General features: G+C 38.7%; 2 protein-coding genes across 6 annotated transcripts; both read right to left on the bottom strand.

Moving 5' to 3' along the window:
• Window positions 1–399: 399 nt before the first annotated feature.
• On the bottom strand, window positions 400–2,642 carry LOC128607902 (uncharacterized). The gene is made up of 6 exons (XM_053625159.1): window positions 2,380–2,642; window positions 1,986–2,291; window positions 1,751–1,853; window positions 1,456–1,565; window positions 1,297–1,340; window positions 400–1,113 (listed from the first exon to the last, which is right to left on the bottom strand). The coding sequence occupies exons 1-6, from the start codon at window positions 2,417–2,419 to the stop codon at window positions 949–951; spliced, it is 768 nt and encodes a 255-aa protein (XP_053481134.1). The 5' UTR covers window positions 2,420–2,642; the 3' UTR covers window positions 400–948.
• Window positions 2,643–2,764: 122 nt separating this feature from the next.
• LOC128607896 (zinc finger protein 335) lies at window positions 2,765–20,113 on the bottom strand. Of its 5 annotated transcripts, none has more exons than XM_053625151.1 (28): window positions 19,979–20,113; window positions 18,233–18,443; window positions 17,851–18,121; window positions 17,620–17,697; window positions 16,683–17,363; window positions 16,110–16,250; window positions 15,846–16,010; window positions 15,220–15,481; window positions 14,895–15,072; window positions 14,454–14,566; window positions 14,234–14,252; window positions 13,978–14,115; window positions 12,717–12,793; window positions 12,422–12,582; window positions 11,428–11,645; window positions 10,476–10,575; window positions 10,291–10,379; window positions 9,868–10,148; window positions 9,560–9,698; window positions 8,377–8,583; window positions 8,124–8,266; window positions 7,413–7,552; window positions 7,207–7,307; window positions 7,025–7,102; window positions 5,594–5,677; window positions 5,299–5,364; window positions 5,032–5,137; window positions 2,765–3,467 (listed from the first exon to the last, which is right to left on the bottom strand). In XM_053625151.1, exons 2-28 carry the CDS (start codon window positions 18,422–18,424, stop codon window positions 3,343–3,345), a joined length of 4,353 nt encoding a protein of 1,450 aa, XP_053481126.1. In that variant the 5' UTR covers window positions 18,425–18,443; window positions 19,979–20,113; the 3' UTR covers window positions 2,765–3,342. The 5 variants fall into 5 exon arrangements, with proteins under 5 accessions (XP_053481126.1, XP_053481125.1, XP_053481127.1 ...); XM_053625150.1 differs by having other exon boundaries at window positions 18,233–18,431; XM_053625152.1 differs by lacking the exon at window positions 19,979–20,113 and adding an exon at window positions 19,762–19,964 and having other exon boundaries at window positions 18,233–18,431.
• Window positions 20,114–20,802: the final 689 nt, after the last annotated feature.

Below are 20,802 nucleotides of genomic sequence, written 5' to 3'. Positions count from 1 at the left end.
TAACTATTTGAATTGCAAACACTATGTTGAAGTGCATCAATGTTGAGAGCAATCAGTCATGGAATCTTTTCCTATTTGTTCCATCAGATGGAGTCAGCATAACACAGTATCATGTGTTTTATACTTTGCTGTAAAGAAAAAAGTCTGATATGCCAATATTTTAACGGTTTTTATTTCCATTTAAAATCGGAAATGAACAGAAGGATTTAGAATTAATATTTAAAACAAATGCTCAACAAACAAAAGGCAAATGCTCAATATCTTGAATATTTAATATTCAAGACTGTACACTATTTCCAGGTCCTTATTTTAAAGTAAGCAAATTTGTGATATTTACCATGTTAACTGCTCTGTACAGAAGTTTAGATTTTCCCCATTGCTAATCTCTTCTATTGAAGCATGTATTCAGACAACACACCAATGAATTTGATCTAAAATGGATCATAAGGTTTTGCACAAACTTGTGGAATCCAAGCCAGTTTGAGTGCACACTGTTGTTAATGCGAAAAGGGGACGTACCAAATATTAAGAAACTCTGAAAATTCATATTTCAAAGACTCTAGTTTTCACTCAAGTTGTTGTCAATGATATAATTAGTAATGGAAATTGTTGTATTAAATTAGAAAAGAATGCAAAATCGTAGCACTTGTGGTCTCAGACTTTTGGACTCCACTGTATTAGACAAGTTCATTAAATATTGAGTGTCATCAAACTTACTTTGAGAAAAAGCAAAGATTGCAATGAACATAAACAAGCAAGTAAATACTGGTATGTGCACATTTACACAGTATAAAAGCTCATACCTTTTTGTTTTTGCTCATACAAAATTGTTTCTACACAAATAGGCCATTGCGGCCTATGTAATATTGTAAAATTTTAGTGTCAAAAAATATTTAATCAACCACTCTAATAAAAACAGTCACATATCATGATTATGTTTTTCACTGATCATAAAACTCCTGCTATTGTAGCGTACTCTACACTGTCCTGTGTTTTCAGTGTATTGCCTGAATCAGGTCTTGAGTTGTGGATGTCCAGGTTGGCATATATGTTGGACGTTTTTTGATGGAGCTTGAAATCCACTGTGGTGTAGATGAGCTCCTGATGTAGCTGCTGCAGAATGCAAAGACACTGAAGTCAGAAATATTACAATAAACTAAATATAATGGTTCAAAATTTGAAATGGCAGTCAAGTGAAAATAATGGCAGTCAAGTGAAAGATATATCCCGGTGTTAAAATGGGTTGCATTTGTTCCAAGCATGTGAGGATGAGTCAGTTAGATGATTCAGTCTTACTTGCGTGACGTTGAGTGCACTAGGGAAGCTTCTACCACACTGATCTAAAATCATGGAATACACAGTGTTAAGTAATATGAATTCATGCTATCTATATGTGAGGTCTTGTTCATGATCTAAAAATCATGTGATATTAAATGTGTCGTTTCTCATGCCTACCTCTTGACTTCTTTTTAAAGTAGACCACGGTCAGTGTGATGGACATGATGAGAATGATTGCCACGATGCCAAAAATGGTTCCCAGTGTGACTTTCAAGCTCCATTTATTGCTGATCAGCAAACAAGAGCGAAGAAGTAAAACTGGACTTAAATGATACCACTATGCAATGATTCAAATTACTGTAGTCAAGAGCAATGTGAGCAGATTGAAAAGTGTAACATGACTAACATATAGGTTGTCATATGCTATGAATGTGTGTTAGAGCTAGGTAGATTATTTAGTGTTTGAGCTTACCTAGATATCTCTTGGTGTTTCTCTAAGAGGTGCTGTGCTGAGCTGACTGGCAAGATGGTGGATTTTGGAAAGGCTAGTATTGGGTTCAGTTCGGTCTCACTGTCTGAATCAACATGCAAGAAAACACTCATTTATGAAACAACAAAACACAGAGTACAGAAATAGACATTATAACATAACTATGAAACAGGTTGTCACAAATCATCTGAACCAAGTTAAGTAATTAAGACCTTACCAGCTATAACAACTTGAAAATCCTGGTATTTTTGTGTCCCAAGGATTTCACATCTGTATCGCCCAGCATCCATTGAGCGCACATTCCAGATTCGTACATCAAATGTTCCAGAGTATGTATAGGTTTCTATTCTTCCTTTGTAAGCGTTATGAACATATCCATTGCTAATCACAAAAATTATGCACCCATAGATAGTAAACTTACAACAGGATTTGTCATAGGAATTATAGTTTGGAAGAAACACAAATCTTAGAAGCATTTCTCCAGACAACTCCAGATGTAGTAGTCCTTTTGTAGGACTTATACCTGATGATGCAAACAATGTAGACAACAATAAGACTTAATTAAAAAAATATCCTTTCTTTTAAATAAACACAAGCAGATACACCCTCACCATTTGTGAAACAGAAAAGGAAGAAGTAGAAAAGCTTCATTTTGGCTCCTCAGACTCACAGGCTTCCTCACAGATCCAGGATGATTCTGCTCAGTGACTGAAATGAGGAACCACACTTACAAGGATATGATGTACTGCCTGATAGAACTATTTTGCTTATCAAGACACCAGTCTTGCGTAAGTTATTTCCCCTTTTTCACAATGCGTTCGCTCCAACACAACAGATCAGAAAATTGGGATATACAATAGTTTATCATTATAAGAAGTTCACATAAAAACAATTAAATGCATAACTAAACACCCTAATGTGAATACAAGTATACATAACTGTATAATATTAGTGCATTAAAAGTTATAAAAAAATATATGAATAGCAACAAATAGCTGAGACTTAAGTGGTATTAGCTTTATTAATGCCAAAGCAAAACCTCATGGAAAAATCATATACAATTAAAAAACAAAACAAAAACAAACAAACAAACAAACAAACAAACAAACAAAAAACATGAATGAAAAATGAATGAAAGCTACTATTTCAGAACAGTGTTTCAGGAAAACATGACAAAATAAAGACCACAGAACTAAACCAGACTTCCAAAGTACATACGTAGTACCACCAGTAGTCGTTATGCTCTCTTAATCGCTACAGCAAACCAAGCAATCATTTAAATTTAATTAAGTACAGAATTTTGTATGGTTTTTTTTTTTTTACAAAGCAGAATAGTGGAGGCAGAGCAAGATAAATCATTTTAAATAATTACAAGGCATGATTTGCTTTTATATTCCACTATTGTACTTCCCCACTCTTTCTATAATTGTACTTTACATAATATACAAAAACAAACAAAAAATAATCATTTGCATGTTAATTTTCCATTATGGATAGTAACAGTGAGTTGTTACTATGGCCTCTTGATCGTAATGCTCCATGGCACCAGCAGGCCATGCAACCTGTACGTGTCCTTATTCCCTTGTAAATGTGATGACATCGTATTGAATGCCTTGCTGCTGCATCTGCTCCAGCTGTTCAGGTGTGGCCTCTGTGGTGTAGACTGTTTGACCTTGGGCCATGGCTGCATCAGCTACAGCTAGAAACAGAAAGCCACTCTTATTTACATCACCAATCTGCTGCTTCGCCATTTTCGTATTGAAATCTCTTTTAGAAAACTACTTCCTGCCTGAAATTTTGAGCCCATGGACATCACAGATTGCTGAATTTCCTCCCTTGAGATGCTTTGCCAGGCCTTTACTACAGCCGCCTTTAGTTGCTGTTTGTTTGTGGGTCTTTCAGCATTCAGTTTTGTCTTCAGTAAGTGAAAAGCATTTGTGTTTAAGAACATTCCATTTCTTTGCCTTAAGAAGCTCTTGGGTTGCTTTCATGGTACGTTTTGGGTCACAATCCATCTGTACTCTGAAGCTCTGTACTATGAGTTTTGCACTATGTGACTGAATCTAAGCAGAAAGTATAGATGTATACACTTCAGAATTCATCCTGCTACTTCCATCAGCAGTCACATCAACAATAAACACCAGTAACCCAGTTCCATAGTCAGCCATACATGACCATGCCATAACATTACCTCCACCATGTTTGACAGATGATGTGATATGCTTTGGAACATGAGCCCTTCCTTTCCTTCTCCATACTCTTCTCTTCCCATTATTCTGGTACAAGTTAATCTTGCATCAGAATTGGTCAGGTTTTTTATTATTTTATTTATTTATTTATTTATTTTTAGAATTCTTTTTTTTTTTTTTAAAGCAAAGTCTAATCTGGCATTTCTGTTCTTGAGTGTTACCAGTGGTTTGCATCTTAAGGTAAACCCGCTTTATTTACATTCATGAAGGCATCTCTTGATTGTAGACGTTGACAATGATATGCCTACCTCCTCTAGAGTGTAACTGACTTGGCTAGATGTTGTGAAGGGGTTTTTTCCTCACCAAGAAATAATTCATTTTCTTTAGTTATCTTCCAGGCCTTTTGGTGTTCACCAGTGCATTCCTTCTTTTTAAGAATGCACCAAATTGTTGATTTGGCCACTCCTAAAGTTTCTGCTAATAGTTTTTTCAGCCTAATGATGGCTTCCTTCACGTGCCTCAACACCTCTTTGGACTGCATATTGAGAGTTCCCATGTACAGCTAGCAAATGCAAATTCAACACTTGGAATCAACTCCAGACCTTTTATTTCCTTAATTTGTCATGAAATAATAAGGAAACAGGCCACACATGGCCATGAAACTGTTTATCAATCAAGTGTCCAATTACTTTTATGCCTGTGAAAATGGAGGGACTCTGTAAAAATGTCTGTAATTCCTAAAGTGCTTCATTTCAAATCCCTTGTGTTGGCGTACAGAGGCAAAATGCAATAAAATTGTGTTACTGTCAAAATACTTATGGACGTGAGTGTATATTTTACAGTTATAGGAGGTCCATGGGTAATAAAAAAAACCTGACAATCCATGATTATTACAATTTTCCATCAGTATTTTTTCCATAGGCAAAGAATTCTGGTTTAACTCACATAAATGTCAGAAGATTTATTCATTTGGGATGCTTGTTGGTGAAGGGGAATCATCCTGCCATAAGGATTTACCCCAGTGATTTGTAATGATTTTACTTAAACAATGAAAGCAGGTGGAAAAGGTCATACCGGTGACAGCAGAGTGTGCAGCAGCTTCTAGATCCTCAGGGCTCACTATCTGTTGCTCAGTGCTGATAGGGAAGTACTGGATTTGTCCATTGTGAGTCACAGCAATCTACACACATGCACGCACACACACATACACACGCACACACATACACACGCACATACACACACCACGTGAGGTGAACATGCACTGACAGTAAACTTACCATAAATTTAAATTTACCATAAATTCAATAATAAAAGTGTGCCACTGTTGTTTCTGTTCCACACCTGCTGTTCTTGTAGGAGTGTCCCGTCATGCTCATACTGGATATGAGCAATCTGGCCATCCTCCATCTGAGGAACAAAGTAGACATTATTTAAACAGATAGGTTTTTCTTAGAAATAACCTTTACCTTTTTTGCCAATCATATTGAATAACATGTATATAACAACTAATTTATATATATATTTTTTTTTTTTACATTTCATTGATTAATTTCATTACAGTATTTAAATTTAGCTGTTTCAGGAACACACCTGAAGGAATGGTTAAATCAAGACTTGTATTAAAGTGCATGCTGACCTGAATGTGGTTGCCATTGGATACAACAACATATTCCTGTGGGATCAAGTGCTGAACACTGTCCTGTGAGATGATGTATTGGACCTAAAGGGCAGAAAGAAGGGAATATCATTACTTACCTAAAGCAGCCGAAACACATGATGTAGAAAAGCCCAGCTTAGATTTTGCAGCAATATAAAGTGCATATTAAATAATAATAATAATAATAATAATAATCAAAAGAAGTAGAAGACGCTTTGATGCGTCCCATTTCTTGAAAGGAAAAAGCATTTTACTAATGCCATTAACTCAAAGATAACACTAAGTTTCCTAACTTAATTTTTTGTTTTCACATTTTCCAGTCAGTTAAAGACTTTTCTCCTTTTTGCTTCTTTACCAAAAACGACAATTTCCTCTTGTTAAAAATAATCCTGGAATCACAGATTATATAAAGCAATGTGTATCGCCCACACACTAGGAACGCTGCCTTCATGGGAAAAAAAAACAAAACAATACTCATATGAAAATAGTCATAGTGTCCAAGCGCTTAGTGTTAGACTAACACTGTAATAAGATCATTACAATTAATATGTGGAAAAGTAACAGAGAAATAATGAAAGATCTGTGTGTAGGTGATTGGTACAAAGAGACATAAAACACTGACATGATTCTAACTGATTAGTTTGGTAACAAGGTGTGTGTACTTTGGTGAATGCAAAAAAGCAAAAAATGAGGTAATTCAAAAAACAGTCATGTGAAAATGTAAGTACACCCCATGGAAATGGTTGGCGTTTTTGACATATTTGGTCATCTTTGAAAGAGTGCCTATTAATTAAATTGATATACTTGAACAAAGCCACAAGGAAAATGAGCTTTTTCAATCATTTATTCAACAGAAATATCAATATATGTGATATTCTTCTGTGGAAAATGTAAGTACAGTCTGACATCAGCTTGCTGGGATTTTTGACCACTCTTCTGTGCAATATTCTTGTAGTCGCAAGATGTTTGAGGGTTTTCTTGCATATACTGCCTGTTTCAAATCCCCCCACAACATTTCAGTGGGATTCAAATCTGGGCTTTGACTAGGCCATTCCATAACCCTCCATTTCTTCTTTTTGAGCTATTCCTTGGTGGATTTGCTAGTGTGCTTAGGATCATTATCCTGTTGAAAGGTCCTTTCGTTTAAACTTAAATATTTGGACAGATGGCTTCACATTATCTTCAAGCACTCTTTGATATGATGCAGAATTAATTAGTGCATCATTTATTGAAATACATTTTCATTTGTCTCACTTTCTTTTTCAGAAGTGTGCAAAAGACCCGATACAATAATTTTGGCTGTTTTTTTTGTTTTTGTTTTTTTAAATGGGGTCTTGTAGCCATCCCCAAGGTACAGAAGTCATCAGAGACTGCTTCTAAATATGATAAGAAAACGGTCACTTCTGTCACCTGATTATCCGCCGTCATTAAGTGTTGCACTGTCTGGCCATCTACTGTAGTTATCTGCTGAATGTATGCAGCATCCTCCTGACAAGGAATTTGTTTATTAATAATAAATAATTATGAATAATGATCTTTTTTCATCATAAATGACTACCATCACTGTAACAGTAACAGACGTAGGGCAGTACCTGGTCAGAGAGAGACTGTTCCTGGGCCACTATTATGTGCTCCTGTCCTAAAGCCTGCTGCAGTTGCTCTGGACTGATCACAGTCTGACCTGCCTGCAATGCTGTCACACACAAAAACACAAAATGAGTGGACAGGCAGGTTTAAACAAAATGCTAAGACAAAAATAATGAAAATCAGACTCCTCAGATGTGTTAGGTCTACTCACTCTGCAGTGTAGCCAAGGCCTCCTCATCACTGTTCACAATAATGGTCTGTTGGGAGCTGCTGGATCTGGGCTTGCGAGGCGGGGGGTCCTGCGTGTGCAGCCTCTCCATGTGGAACTTCAGATGGCCATTCCTATTAAACCTGAGCCAAACACACACACACAAATTTGAATTTGAAAGGGGTGAAAGAAATATGCTGAATTTGTGGATTTTCAGTTTTTGCAGTTGCTTACAGAGTGATATAAGGTACAGACAAACTGCCTAGCCTTCAAGTCCTGGTAAAGAACTTAGCCATCATCATTGTGGAGATGAGAATATAGCAAATGCATACTAAACTAGGAGCTGTCTCTGAGTCAGCCTTGCTCTTAGTGCATAGTGGAAAATTGTACAGGATGAAGCCTTAGTCATTATTCATTTACTTTTTCATTCATCTTCAGTAACCACTTTATCCTGTCACGGTGGATCTGGAGCCTATTCCATGAACGCTGTGTGCGAGACGGGAATAGACTCCGGATGGGACACCTGTCCATCGTAGGTCGCCATGCACAGACACACATTAACACACTCCTTTACGTCTAGGGTTAACTGAATGTAACTAATCCACCTGCATAGTTTGGGAGGTGGGAAGAAACCAGAGAACCTAGAGGAAATCTACTAAAAAAAAAAAAAAAAAAATCAAAATATCTGGGTCACTGTAAAGTCCTGTTTCTCACCTCTGTCCACAGACTTCGCACGAAAAAGGCTTCTCATTGGTGTGCGTCATCATATGGCGCCGCAGGTCCTTCTTGTTTTTGGAGGCAAAGCTGCAGCTTGGGCATTTATGAGGCCGCAGGTAGGCATGCATAGCCATATGAGTCTACAGAGAATAATCGATGCATCATGTTTGTTGTACTACAGGATGGAGTCTGTTTCTCCACCTCTAAACTTAAACTAAAACATTACTGGTTTTATAATCGCATTGTCTACCTTAACCTCTGGCCACGATGTAGCAGTGAATTCACAGTCAGGACATTTGAATGTGTTGGGGTCCAGGTGCGCCCTCTTGTGGTTCTCCATGTCGGAGCGTCCATGAAAAGTCTCCATGCAGACCCGACAGCAGAAGCGTTTGGTGTTGAGCTGCTGGGGCTGGGAAGATGAGCTCTGAGATGGAGAGCCTGGGGCTTCACTACTCAGCTATCAAAGAGAATTGCACATTTAGGTCTAGTGCACAAACAGCACAGACTTGACACTAAACATTCTCATTCTAACATCATGCTTTAAAAAAAATAGGTATTTTATTAACATTTAATATAATAAAAAAATAATTTTTAATAAATCAGCTGATTTGATGTTAAAATGTCATACTAAATCTTTCAAATGTTAAAATTTTATATAATTCTATTTTGCCCTACTTTATAGTGCAAGAGTTCATTTTTGTAGACATTAGATAAAATGTCCCTGAAGTCAGTTTTCTTTTCTTTTATAAAATGTAATACTAATGCTTGCTGGTAGTTACTTAGCAAATACATCATGCATCTACCAGCAAACAGTAGTATTACATCATGATACTTGTAGTGCATAACAGAAATGCCTTCAATTTTTATATTATATTATATATATATATATATATATATATATATATATATATATATTTAAACTGCTGGTTTTGTTATGCTGTGGAAGGCATTTTTGCTCGCATTGTTTGGGTTGTATGTAATAGTGTGTTTGCAAATCAATACAAAGCGTTGTGACTGACTGACTTTATCCTATAATGAATTACTATCCTGATGGCAGTGTTCTCTACCAGGATGACAATTCCCTCATTCGCAGGGTATGACGGCAAGAATGATGTAAATCATATGCCATGGCCTTCACAGACATCAGAACTCAACCCAACTGAACACTTATGTGAGATTTTGTACTGACATGTTAGACATTTTATTTATTTATTTATTTTTGAAGAATGGTGTTCAAGCTTTAGATTTGTATAATCTATGTCAAGGCACACTGAAGCTGTTTGAAAGGATTGTGATGACCTTAATAAGACACTTTGGGTATGATAAACACACTATTAGTATAAAGGTATAATGCATGCATTTGCTTCTCAACTAAGACTTGCAGAATAACCTTTATTTAAGGTTATTTAAAACACCCAAGCAGTAATGCTCACCTCCACTTGCTGAAGCACGCCATCAGTCAAACTGGAGCTCAGGTAGAACTTGTCTTTGTGTTCCTTCAACGGTGTAGAGAGAGACACTGACTCACTGCTTACCTCCACAGTCTGATGATCAGCTGAGCTCTCCTCCACACTGCAGCCACACAAAACGTTTAGAGATTATCAAAAGTCACAAAGATCAGCCCTATAAACAGTAGTGTGTACAGCGGTATTCTCAAAGTATGTGAAAATATTCCATGCGATTACTTCCACATACTTCAAACAGCTGTGCTGGTGATGTTGGTTGTGCTAATCATGAATACCTATAAGCTGTGGCGGTGCTGTGAATCTCCTCAGCAGCCTGTTCCACCACGCTAAACTCTCTGGCGGTCGCATAAGCGCTGATGGCAATCTGTGCAAACTCCTGTTCGCCTTCTGCGGCCTCCTCCTGAGTCAGCGCCTCCTGCACGAGGGTCTCCCCGTTCTCAGACACGTGATAGGTCACGACGTTCTGTGGCTGCAGGGATGAGTCTTGACCTGCAGACTCCGCTGTGACCCAAGGACCCGCCTCCAGGGTCTTGCCATCCGATTTCAGAACAGCTACCTGAAAAGAGCATTGTTGAATGTGAGACACAGAGTTACTGCAACAGATGGTGTGAAAGACTATTTGGATCGCTCCAGGATTCTGAACATGTAATTACTCATTACATATTTAAAATAAATAGGCAACCTCCAGACCGCAGTACCTGGAGTGAATTTCCAACCAGCTCTCGTGCATTGCTCATGTTCAGGAGCAGGTCCAGTGCATTCTGGGCGGACAGATCTGACGACTGGCCTACAACAAGTAAAATAAAATTACTTATCAATACACATATTGTACGTTTACTGTATTGAGTAAGGTCATTCATGTAACACCAGATGCTATCCAGACCTTGCTCGTAGATGATGGTGGTGTTTCCCAGTGCATCCTGGGACACAGATGCATTCCCCATTGGCTCCATGGTTTGAAGAGTTAACGGATCCACGGTTACCTGTGGAGGAATGATCAGGATTGGTGATGAATACATCTCTTAAATCTTTAACATACAATTAAAAAAAACTAAGTAGCTAAATCTAACGTAACATTTATTATTATACCACAGTGCTGTTAAATTCTCAATTTGTCAGAAGGTCTTGTTTAATTTTCTATCACAAGAAATACTATCAGCTGCAAGGCAGATAAAAAGAAAGGTGTATATTAACGTTCAAATATCGTTTTTAGAGTAACAACGTACATAGGGACTTTTATGGCACATGCTCACAAACAGATTTTGAGAAAAAGTGTGTAACTGTTGATATGGTGAAGTTTTCTGAGAGGAGATGTTTATTAAGCATTTTTGGAAGGAGTCTCCAGTGTCTCTCTGGTACTTGTAACACTCAGAGGTAAAGCGGTTATTTTCAGTTTTCCGACATGGGAAATTATTCAGGATGGATAGCGTTGTAGTTTCTTGGTAACATGACAAGCTACATTTCTGTATTCTTACTTTCAAGTGAGAAAAAAATGCTATAAATTCAAGTGAAAACAGGACCAAACTTGTTTTGCGGATGTGCCACAGTATTAATGCAACTATAAATGGATAACAAAAAAAGTATGTTTTTTTTAACAAATAAAAAAAATTGTTAGTGTTAGCAAATTGCTGTAGTATAAGAGGAATATTTCAAGACCTGCTCTTATATGCAAAATAATCAACACATCACGCTACCTTGTCTTGAGTATTTTGCTATATAATACAATAATTGATTCCATGAAAAGAGCTTAATGTCACCAGTAAGTGTCTAGTGTACTCAGACTGTTACTCTACTTTAACCACTCAGTCAAAGTCAGAGTTTATTTGAGGACTCACAATGGTGCTCCCTAGTGTCTGGCTCTCGTGCTGTTGTTTGAGTGCCTCTATCTGTTGCAGGGTGAAGAAGGGCTTCCTGCGCCTCCTCACTGGCTCCTCAGGATTAGACTCGCACCACCTTTCGAAGGCCTCAGGGTGACGGCACTGCATGTGCAGCCGCAGATTCTTCTTGTGCTTGGTCATGAAGTGGCACAGGTCACAGCAGAACGGCTTCTCTCCTGAGGAACACACGGAAACTAACAGCTGCGTCATTATATAGTGACAGAAATCACTTCCATTACTTGCCATGTTAGCCACGTTATCTTCACAGCAATAGCGCCAAACTAAAGAAATGAACATAATAATAATAATAATAATAATAATAATAATTATTATTATTATTATTATTGGTCACATCTTAGAACATAGGCTGCATTCAAATAAGATTTTATGCAGACTTTCTGACCCGAGACTAATAAAAACCAAAGAAAACACCCTTTCAACTTCGAATGGTCTCCTCAACCCGAAGGTCTGCATATGACATCAAATCATCATGTCTGCTCACACCGTGAAATATCACTTCTCTACTTTATAAATGAGTTTATAGACATATTTACTTTATATCAACCAACAAAGACATATTAGTTGGTTAAATCTAAAACAGTAACCATGCAGTTTGCTATTTTGAGAATGGAAATGAATCATAGACGTGCCATCACTCATGTTAGCTGGCTAGCTTGTTGTTACCAAAACACATACTTTCATGGCAGCTTCCATGATTTTTCCCCACCTTGTAGCAAAAAAATAAAAATAAAAAAAATCCTTCGGAATTCAGCGTTCTCATTTCAGAGTTAAGTCGAATTTAGCAATAATGTTACGATTACCACAAAAACAAATGCGACGACTGAATCTTAATATTGACAAAACAAAATGAATTTGAAAATTAAGTGCATAGCTATATAACCTAATCACAATATATGTGACATAAGTTACTCAGTGTAGATCCTCAACTCACCAGTGTGTTTGATAGCAATGTGAGACAACAGGAAGTCCTCTTTGCTCGTGGAGTACTTGCAGTAGTCACATTTGAAAGGCTTGTCATTGGTGTGAGACAGCTGGTGGTTTAGAAGCTGCTTCTTATCATTACAAGTGACCTCACAGAACTCACACTTAAACCTGATCGAAAAAGAAAAAGAAAAAAGACACATTTATTTACTTTAGTTTATATTGTGAAAAGCTTCAGTTTACACTGGACTTGAATTTGAAGTATGAAAAATCAGAAATGGAGAAACACATGAATGGCAACTTACAAGCTGTTTCCACAGTTTTGGATGTGTGTGAGCAGATGCATTTTGAAAGTATATCGTTTCTTGAAAGACTTTCCACACTGCAATACAAAAAAATTATTTCGGTCAGAAACTGTAAATTCCAAACCAAAAAACAAAAATCATGTTATGCTACATGAGTAAGTCTAAATTTCAAAATTCAGTTTCTTCTATAGACATGTGACAAATTAAAGGAAAAAAACAACAAAGTGCACTAGTACATAGATGTTTTGCTGATTGTAGTAGAGAGCGCTGTCGCTTCAAAATCCCCCATAGGTATTCAAGTTTACTGAGATATAGTGACTGTGAAGGGCAAAGCATATGATTTACATAATTTTCATACTCATCAAACCATTTCACGACATGTTGTGCTTTGTGGATTTTGGCACCATCATTCCAAAAGAGCCCTCTTCCATAACAATAGAAAGCTCATCATAGGATGAAGGTGATCAATCAGAATAACTTGATTTGCAATGACCATTTCAAAGTTGCTGTTTTCCTTTAAATTGTCACCAGTCTCCATTTCTACTGCATTACTTGCTTCTTTTTCCTCCTTGCACCACACTGTCGAACATACAGTCCCCTCCAAAAGTACTGGGACAGCAAGATCATTTCTTTTGTTTTTGTTATACACTGAAGATATTTGGGTTTGAGATCAAAGATGAGTGAGAATAGATCAGAATTTCAGGTTTTATTGCCTTATATTTACAGCTACATGTGTAAAACTAAGAAAATCAACTAAGAAAATCACCAGCAACCTCCAAAGGGCAGGGGTAAAGGTATCACAATCCACCTGTCAAAGAGGACTTCGAGTGTGGAGGTCATACCATAAGATGCAAAACACTCATCAGAAATAAGAATCAGAATGCCAGAATGGAATTTGCAAAGAAATACAGTTTTGTAAACAAGATTCTGTAATCAAGATTTTTGTAACCAAGATTAACATCTACCAAAGTTATGGAAAGGCCAAAGTGTGGAGAAAGAAAGGATCTGCTCATGATCCAAAACATATAAGCTCATGTGTCAAGCATGGTGGAGATAGTGTCATGGCTTGTGCTTGCATGGCTGCTTCCAGTCTTGGGGAGTAATGGAGTACATGTAACGGTGTTACGTAATCAGGACACAAAAAACTGGTAACTGTAATCAGTTACAGTTACGTCAAAAAACAAAGTAATCAGATTACAGGTACATTTTGTAAAAAAAAAAAAAAAAGTACCTAATGTAAAAATGTAACTTATGTTCGTACCTTATCACACATGTGCGGTTTCTCTGAGCTGTGCGTCTTCATATGCTGCGTGAGGCGTTTCTGCATGGGGTAAACACGATGGCAGATTGGGCACGGGAACTCAGACACCTTTGGAATCTGGGGAAGACCATCAAAAGGCTGCCATCATATTAAAAGCTGATAGTGACTTCAGATGTATGTAAATTGATATGACGTCACACTTTGAACTAAAGGACACTGTGCTTTAAATATCAACCCAGAAAACAGTAAATCTTACCAGGCCTGTCTTCTTACTCCTGAGGAGAGGGAAAAAAGGACGTGTTATATAGAAGAATCTTATTTCAATAATAATAATAATAATAATAATAATAATAAAAATAAAATGATGGTTAACTCAGATATCAATTATACTTCATGAATTATTTCTGAAACCACATCTGCATAGTGTTTCAAGGCTGTATTTTAACCTTCCAGTATTGCACCATGAGAAACCTTACTTTTCTTTGCTGTGAACTGCAGAATGTCGGACAACGTCCTTCTTGTAGACACTTGAATAGTCACAGACGTCACACTTAAATGGTTTGGTACCTTGGTGGTTGAACATATGCTCCTACAACACATGGAAGGATGTCTTTAACTGCATTTCATTGAAGAGTGGCACATTCCTGAACCAAACAAGTATGAAATAACTGAGCTATAGCTCTTTATGTTGGCAAACGCTACACAAAAAGAATAGAAATATGTCTTCACACATCTCGGTCAGACCACCACATGCCATTTTGCCATTGGGAAGAGCTAAAATACATATATTTGTTTAAACACCATTACAGTACACCTCGTCGGAAAACACAAAAGTCAGCTGAGAGTTACTTTTTCCAGTGCTAAGCAGAGTAGCAGATCTCTCTGTGATAGAAGAACGAATGTTTTAACCAACTTACCTTAAGTGAAGACCAACGTTTACAGCGGTAACTGCACTGCTGACACTTAAAGCGTTCTGGATCGTTGCCCTCATGAGAATCCACATGAAATCGGAGGTCCTCTTGAGACAGAAAGCGTGACCCACAGATCCAGCAGTTATGAGGTCTCAACAGAGGCTTGAGGGATTTGTAGTACTTGCTTCACATACAAAAATAATGAGTACGCATAAATAAAAGTCTGTCACTTTTGATGAAATATGTCCGTGTTCTGACTGATGAAGGAATGTATATGCACTGGTTACACCTAGTTTAAGATGAATGAAAAGGTACATAAGAGGGAACTTACTTTCTGTTAATATATTTTTTATATTTTTTGCGAAGAAAACGCCTTGATGGTCGTCCGCGCCTCCGTGGGAAAAACTCCTCGTCATCAGGGCCATTGTTTGATGAAGGATCTTTGTTCTCTGAATCTGATTGGCTGACACCTTGCTCCACAGTACAGCCATTAGATATCGAGACAGTGCCATTCTCCAGCCCAGAGGAACTGGCCTCTTCAGGAGCCTGGGGGTCCACTATAGTGCTTGTCTGAGACACTGACACTGCTGTTTCTGTGAAGCAGAAACATTTTTTTCACTACAAAGACACATTCACAAAAGACATGTTAGCATGGAGTACACATTAAAGTTGAGTCAATGCTCTCCGTCCTATGCACCTTGAAAGAAAAACTGTTTTGTAACTTGAGTTAAGATTAATCAGGTTATTAACTCTTCTTCTATGGTGCCACATGACCATGGTGAGGAAAACTCGAGACCTAATTAACTTACATGTACATTAGTCATTGTTGTTGTCAGTCACTATAACCTACATAAACAGCAGTTGCAAGGTATGGCTTCTTATAAATAATAAATGTGATATCGAGGCGCATACAATCATCGTCATTTTGTAATTGTTGTTGTTTTGTTACTCACTGACCTGTGTAACTTTGAGGGTAGAGAAATTTGCGGGGCGGGCCCACCATCCTGCGAGGACGCTTCAGTGAGTTAGAGGAGAAAGATGAAGAGCAGGAGGCAGGAGATGGTCGTTGAGTAGGTGGTCTGGCTCTTAGCTGCTCATCTGCTGGATTATAGTCACTGTCCTCTGAAAAATTAAAGAAATACATTAGAAAGGATAAATACGAATCAACCAAATATACTGCTCTGTACACACACAAAATCAATAAGAAAAAACAATACCCACCTTCAGGATCATCAATGGCACCGGCGTCTATGATGTCATCTTCATCTTCCTCTGGCGGCTCTTTTTTCATCTTTGCCCCCAGTTGGGCCAGTGTCTCAGATTTTCTTGGTCTTCCACGTCCTCGCTTTTTAGGAGGATCACCTTGGTGACAAACGTTACAGATGATTATAAAGACATTTTTAACTCCTAAAAGAGTACTTTCAACTAACAAACATATGACTTCCTTTGTTCTGAGCATGTGTAGCTCATGCTCACTGGCCTGTCGTTGTCATAGGTCTTTATCGCAGTGTACAGACGTGTGTGGGATCCGCCTCAATATTCTGTTACGATGTTTAAACCATGCTTTATGTACCATTTGTACATATGCGAAAGGACAAATTTTCCATTATTTTCTCAATAAAGGGAAACATGTAGAAATTTGTGTCATACATTACAGAGGTGGCAGAGATTTTTTTTTTTTAAATACAGTTTTTTTCTTTAAGGAACCTCCAGTTTTCCCCAAAATACCTGTTAAAAAAATAAAAAAAGAGAGAGAACTTAAAAATGCAGCAAGAAATGCTCAGTTCTCCTCACCTGCAGGTTTGAAGTGCCTGTCTCTCATATGATTGATGAGAGTGTCTTTAGAAACGCTCTTATATGGACACATCTTGCACTTGAACTGTTGCACAATGACCACCTCCATCATTTCTTCAAGCTCAGCCAGGTCGGGAGCCCTGTCCCCTGGCCCTGCTGCCACTCCGGACTCCACCACAACTCCATCGTCCTCCCTGGGTGCTGCCTCAGGCTCTGGAAGGGTGGAGTAAGTACCACTGCTGCTGATGTATGGCCCGGCTTGGCTTTCGCTGCATTCCATTTGGTCTTGGAGATGTGAGCCAGCTGTGTCAGCCAACGAGTGCCGCACAGTGCCATCATCCACACAGCTGCTGTCGCTACATTCAACCGCGCCACTGCACTCGGCCACGTAGCCTCTCAGCGGTTCCTCTGATTCATCTGCACCATAGTCTTCAAACCGGGACTGACCCGGATCGCCCGTCTGATCTGGATCAGGCCGACTAATGCTGCTGCTGCTGCTGCTGCTGCTACTACTGCCGTCCTCATGCTCACTGTAGTCTGAATGGCCCGGCTGGTCGGGCTGCAGGCTCTCTGATAGGTCTGCCTGATCCAAACAGGTGGAGGTTGGCCCATCCGATAAAGCGTCAATAGTGAGGCGGCTGCATAGTGCCGAGGAAGACATCTGCGCCACCATAGGAGCTCCTACAGACAGAAAAAGATTTTAAAACCGATTTTGACAGACATCGTTACAAAATCGAGAGATGCCCTGGGCCAATAACAATCTATTATTTAGCAAACCAGTAGTAATATGTAATCAGTCTCATAGTAGAACAAAATGACCCAAAACGTTTTAGAGAGATATTTATTCAGGGAAGACTGAGGTGTTCACACCTCCAGGGTTAAGGCAGCAACAAAAAGACAGATAATGCCAAACACAAGAATTTTTTTACGTGCTCACCATCATCAGGTCCTTGCAGGATCAGATACTGAGTGGCCTCTGCATTGTCATCTTCTGCACTTGTTACTGCAATACATCCTGTAGATCAGGAAAATATTTAAACATTGAATAATATTGTGAAAATGGAGGACATATTTGACAAAAAAAACCTTTGATTTTATTGCACAGACGAACTTAATGTTCTAGTCTCGTTGAGATTTAACATAATATGAAAGACAAGTATTTTCCCACCATTCATTATATCAGGCCCAATGGTGGACTCAATTATTTTGTCAATGGCAGAGCCCAGGTCTGAAGAGGTGGAGGCTGTTGAATCAGACACCATCATCCCTCCTTCAGATACAGCACTGGAGTGCACGAGGACCTGAGGTGACTCGGACACCAACAATGACTGGGTGACTGTGGACACACTGGAGACACTGGTGGACTGCGCGACAGAGGAGGAGTCTGGGAGATGGACACCGCGCACATCTGTACTGGAGCTTGTCTCTGGGATAAAAACCTATGACAAGAACAGGCCAGTAAGCATAAGAAACACATGCTTAGAACAAAGGAAGTCTTTATGTAAGCTTATTAACTACATATTTTCTATTAAACTGATAATTTTTCTTACCACAATGCCCTCAGAGCTCTGTCCAACATGGCAGTCAGACTCAGGTGCAAGGGCTGGCAGTGTGGCTGCATCACTGCTGTCTGCAGACATGGCTTCTGATGACTCCATTGCCATGCCGCTCTCGGACGGTTCCTCCATCCCTGAATGCCCCACATCGCTGCTACTCTCCACCTCCATATCCTCTGAATCCATCTCAGCTCTGGAGGAGATACTGTGCATAGTTGAACACTGTCTGACTCTGAGCTTATGTACATGACAAGTGCAATTAAGCAGCTTCATGTGTATGGTTACACTGTTCATGTATATGGTTGTACTTGTGAGCAGTGCTTGGATTATAGAACCATATGCTGCCTGAAAAACCGCTTACAAATATGAAAGATTGTTAAGATTAAGATTTCCTGCTATGTGTTCTCCTCAGTGGTGAAAAGTTGAAAATAAAATTCAGGGTAGATGGTGGGTTTAAATGACAGAGAGGTTGTGATCTGTGGCTACATTTAAACATATTATTTAAGAAAATGGGGAAAAAATCTTTATCCTAGTCAAGGTCACGGTGGATCAGGAGCCTATCCCAGTAACACTGGGCATGAGGTGGCAGTACACCCTGGATTGGGACGCCAGTCAATCCAAGGGCAGTGTGCAGACACACGTTCACACCTAGGAACCATTTTAGAGTAGCCAATATGCCTACGGTCATATTTTTGAGAGGTGGGAGGAAATCAGAGAACCCGGGGGGGGGGGACTATAGTGAAGGCGTATACAGATGTTGTTTTGAATGGACAGTATTTCTCAGCTAATTCAATACTCAAATAAGGCTCAGGGTGAGAAAACCATGTCGAGGACCCGAGTTTGTTAAAAATATTTTGTATCCGTAGGAAAGAAACATCCTTTATTTAACAACACGAGAGAGAGAGAGAAGCTAAGTTCGTGATGGGGACACGTGAAAGAAACACACACACACACACAAACTTTCCCTCCTCATCGCCTCAGAAACTCGCAGCCACAAACAAAAGTTAAATCAACTAACAAACAACAAATATGAGTTTACGTTTGTCTTCGAAATAAAGCTGCAGTGAATAGTTTAATGGAGTCAAAACAACCGTATCAGTGAGTCGCATTATGAACACAACGCCAAACCTGTCACATAGGGATATTATGAAACAGTTACCAACTGTAATGCTAATTCCAAGACTATCATTAACCACTACAGCTACTTAAATTAACTGTGTTTAGATTTAAGTCCATGTAGAAGACACATTAACACGCAGCTAAATTAATTAGCTTTACATGATTTTCTGCTTACAAACTTAGCGTTAGTGACAGAAGCACGAGAGAGGGAGAGAGTGAGTTTGTTGTTGGTTAGCTAACACGACTCAATATTCAAGGGCATCAAGAAGGCCATATTTGTGTTTGACATTCCTAAACGCAGAGGACAAAAATACTTAATTCCCAGTATGATTTAAAAAAAACAAAAAAAAAACTTTATGCCAACTGTGTACGCGTACAATTCACGCCAAACTACGACCACTCACTAAACCGTAGTTGTTTAAATAGGAAAAGCTGCCCTCCGTCCTGCCTGCAGCACGACGCCATTTCAGAGCCTCGTTCTTTTGCACTCAGGCAGTGTGAGAAACTGCTCAGGGACCTCGAGGGCCTACATGCGACACAGACCGCCCGAATTTTCCCCCTGAATAAAAACATTAAGCGTAAACTTGATGACAAACTCTAAAATCCAAACATTTTTCTTACCGCGTATGCGCTTCCGGTTTGTGTTACTAGTCCTTGATGCTCTTAAATAAACAAGCGTTTGTAAGCGATCCTCGCTACTGCTTTCTAGTCGGGCGCCATCAGTATTTCCTCGCTTCCTGTTTCAGCTGACCGGATCCTATTTATCTGAGAGAGCACGGCTCCTCACGGTGTCTTCGTATTCAAAAATAAACATTTTTTCGTCGTAAGAATATATAATTTAGACTCTGTTTGCGCAGGCATATAGTATAATACCGCATTAAATGTATGTATATTTTTTCATAGGTCAGTTTTTGTGGATTAATGAGTTTACAAGTAGTTTATTGCAAGATTTCAAAATGGCTGCTAACTTTAGTCAGTTACCAATGTATTGTTATAGAGCAGGGGTTCTCAAACCTTTAGTAAGTGTCCCCGTACCCCAGTAGAGATTTATTTCATTAACATAAATATGTACAGTAATATTTTGTCAATTTGTGCTGTGTTTCCACTGCTGTAACTACATTTAATAATCATAGACCCCCTGGCTTTTCTTCACAGACCCCATTTTGAGGAACACACAATAGAGAATATCGTCTTTGTTTACATTTCAAATTGTAAATTACTCCTAAGTTAGTAGTATAATTAATGTCACATCATTTAATGAATGAAATCCACGTGTGCAATGAAAGTGGCATGTGATCAGAATATACACGCAGCAGGTAATTTATTAGGAACACCTGTACTCCTGCTCATTCATGTAATCATCCAATCTGCCACTCATGTGGCAGTAGCACAATTGCTTTGCAAAAAACAAACAAACAAACATGCATATACAGGTCAGGAGCTCA

Source organism: Ictalurus furcatus, chromosome 5 (genome assembly GCF_023375685.1).
Source record: "Ictalurus furcatus strain D&B chromosome 5, Billie_1.0, whole genome shotgun sequence".
Lineage (NCBI taxonomy): Eukaryota > Metazoa > Chordata > Actinopteri > Siluriformes > Ictaluridae > Ictalurus > Ictalurus furcatus.
Note: the sequence above shows the minus strand (reverse complement) of the source record. Positions and strands in the feature narration are given on the sequence as shown.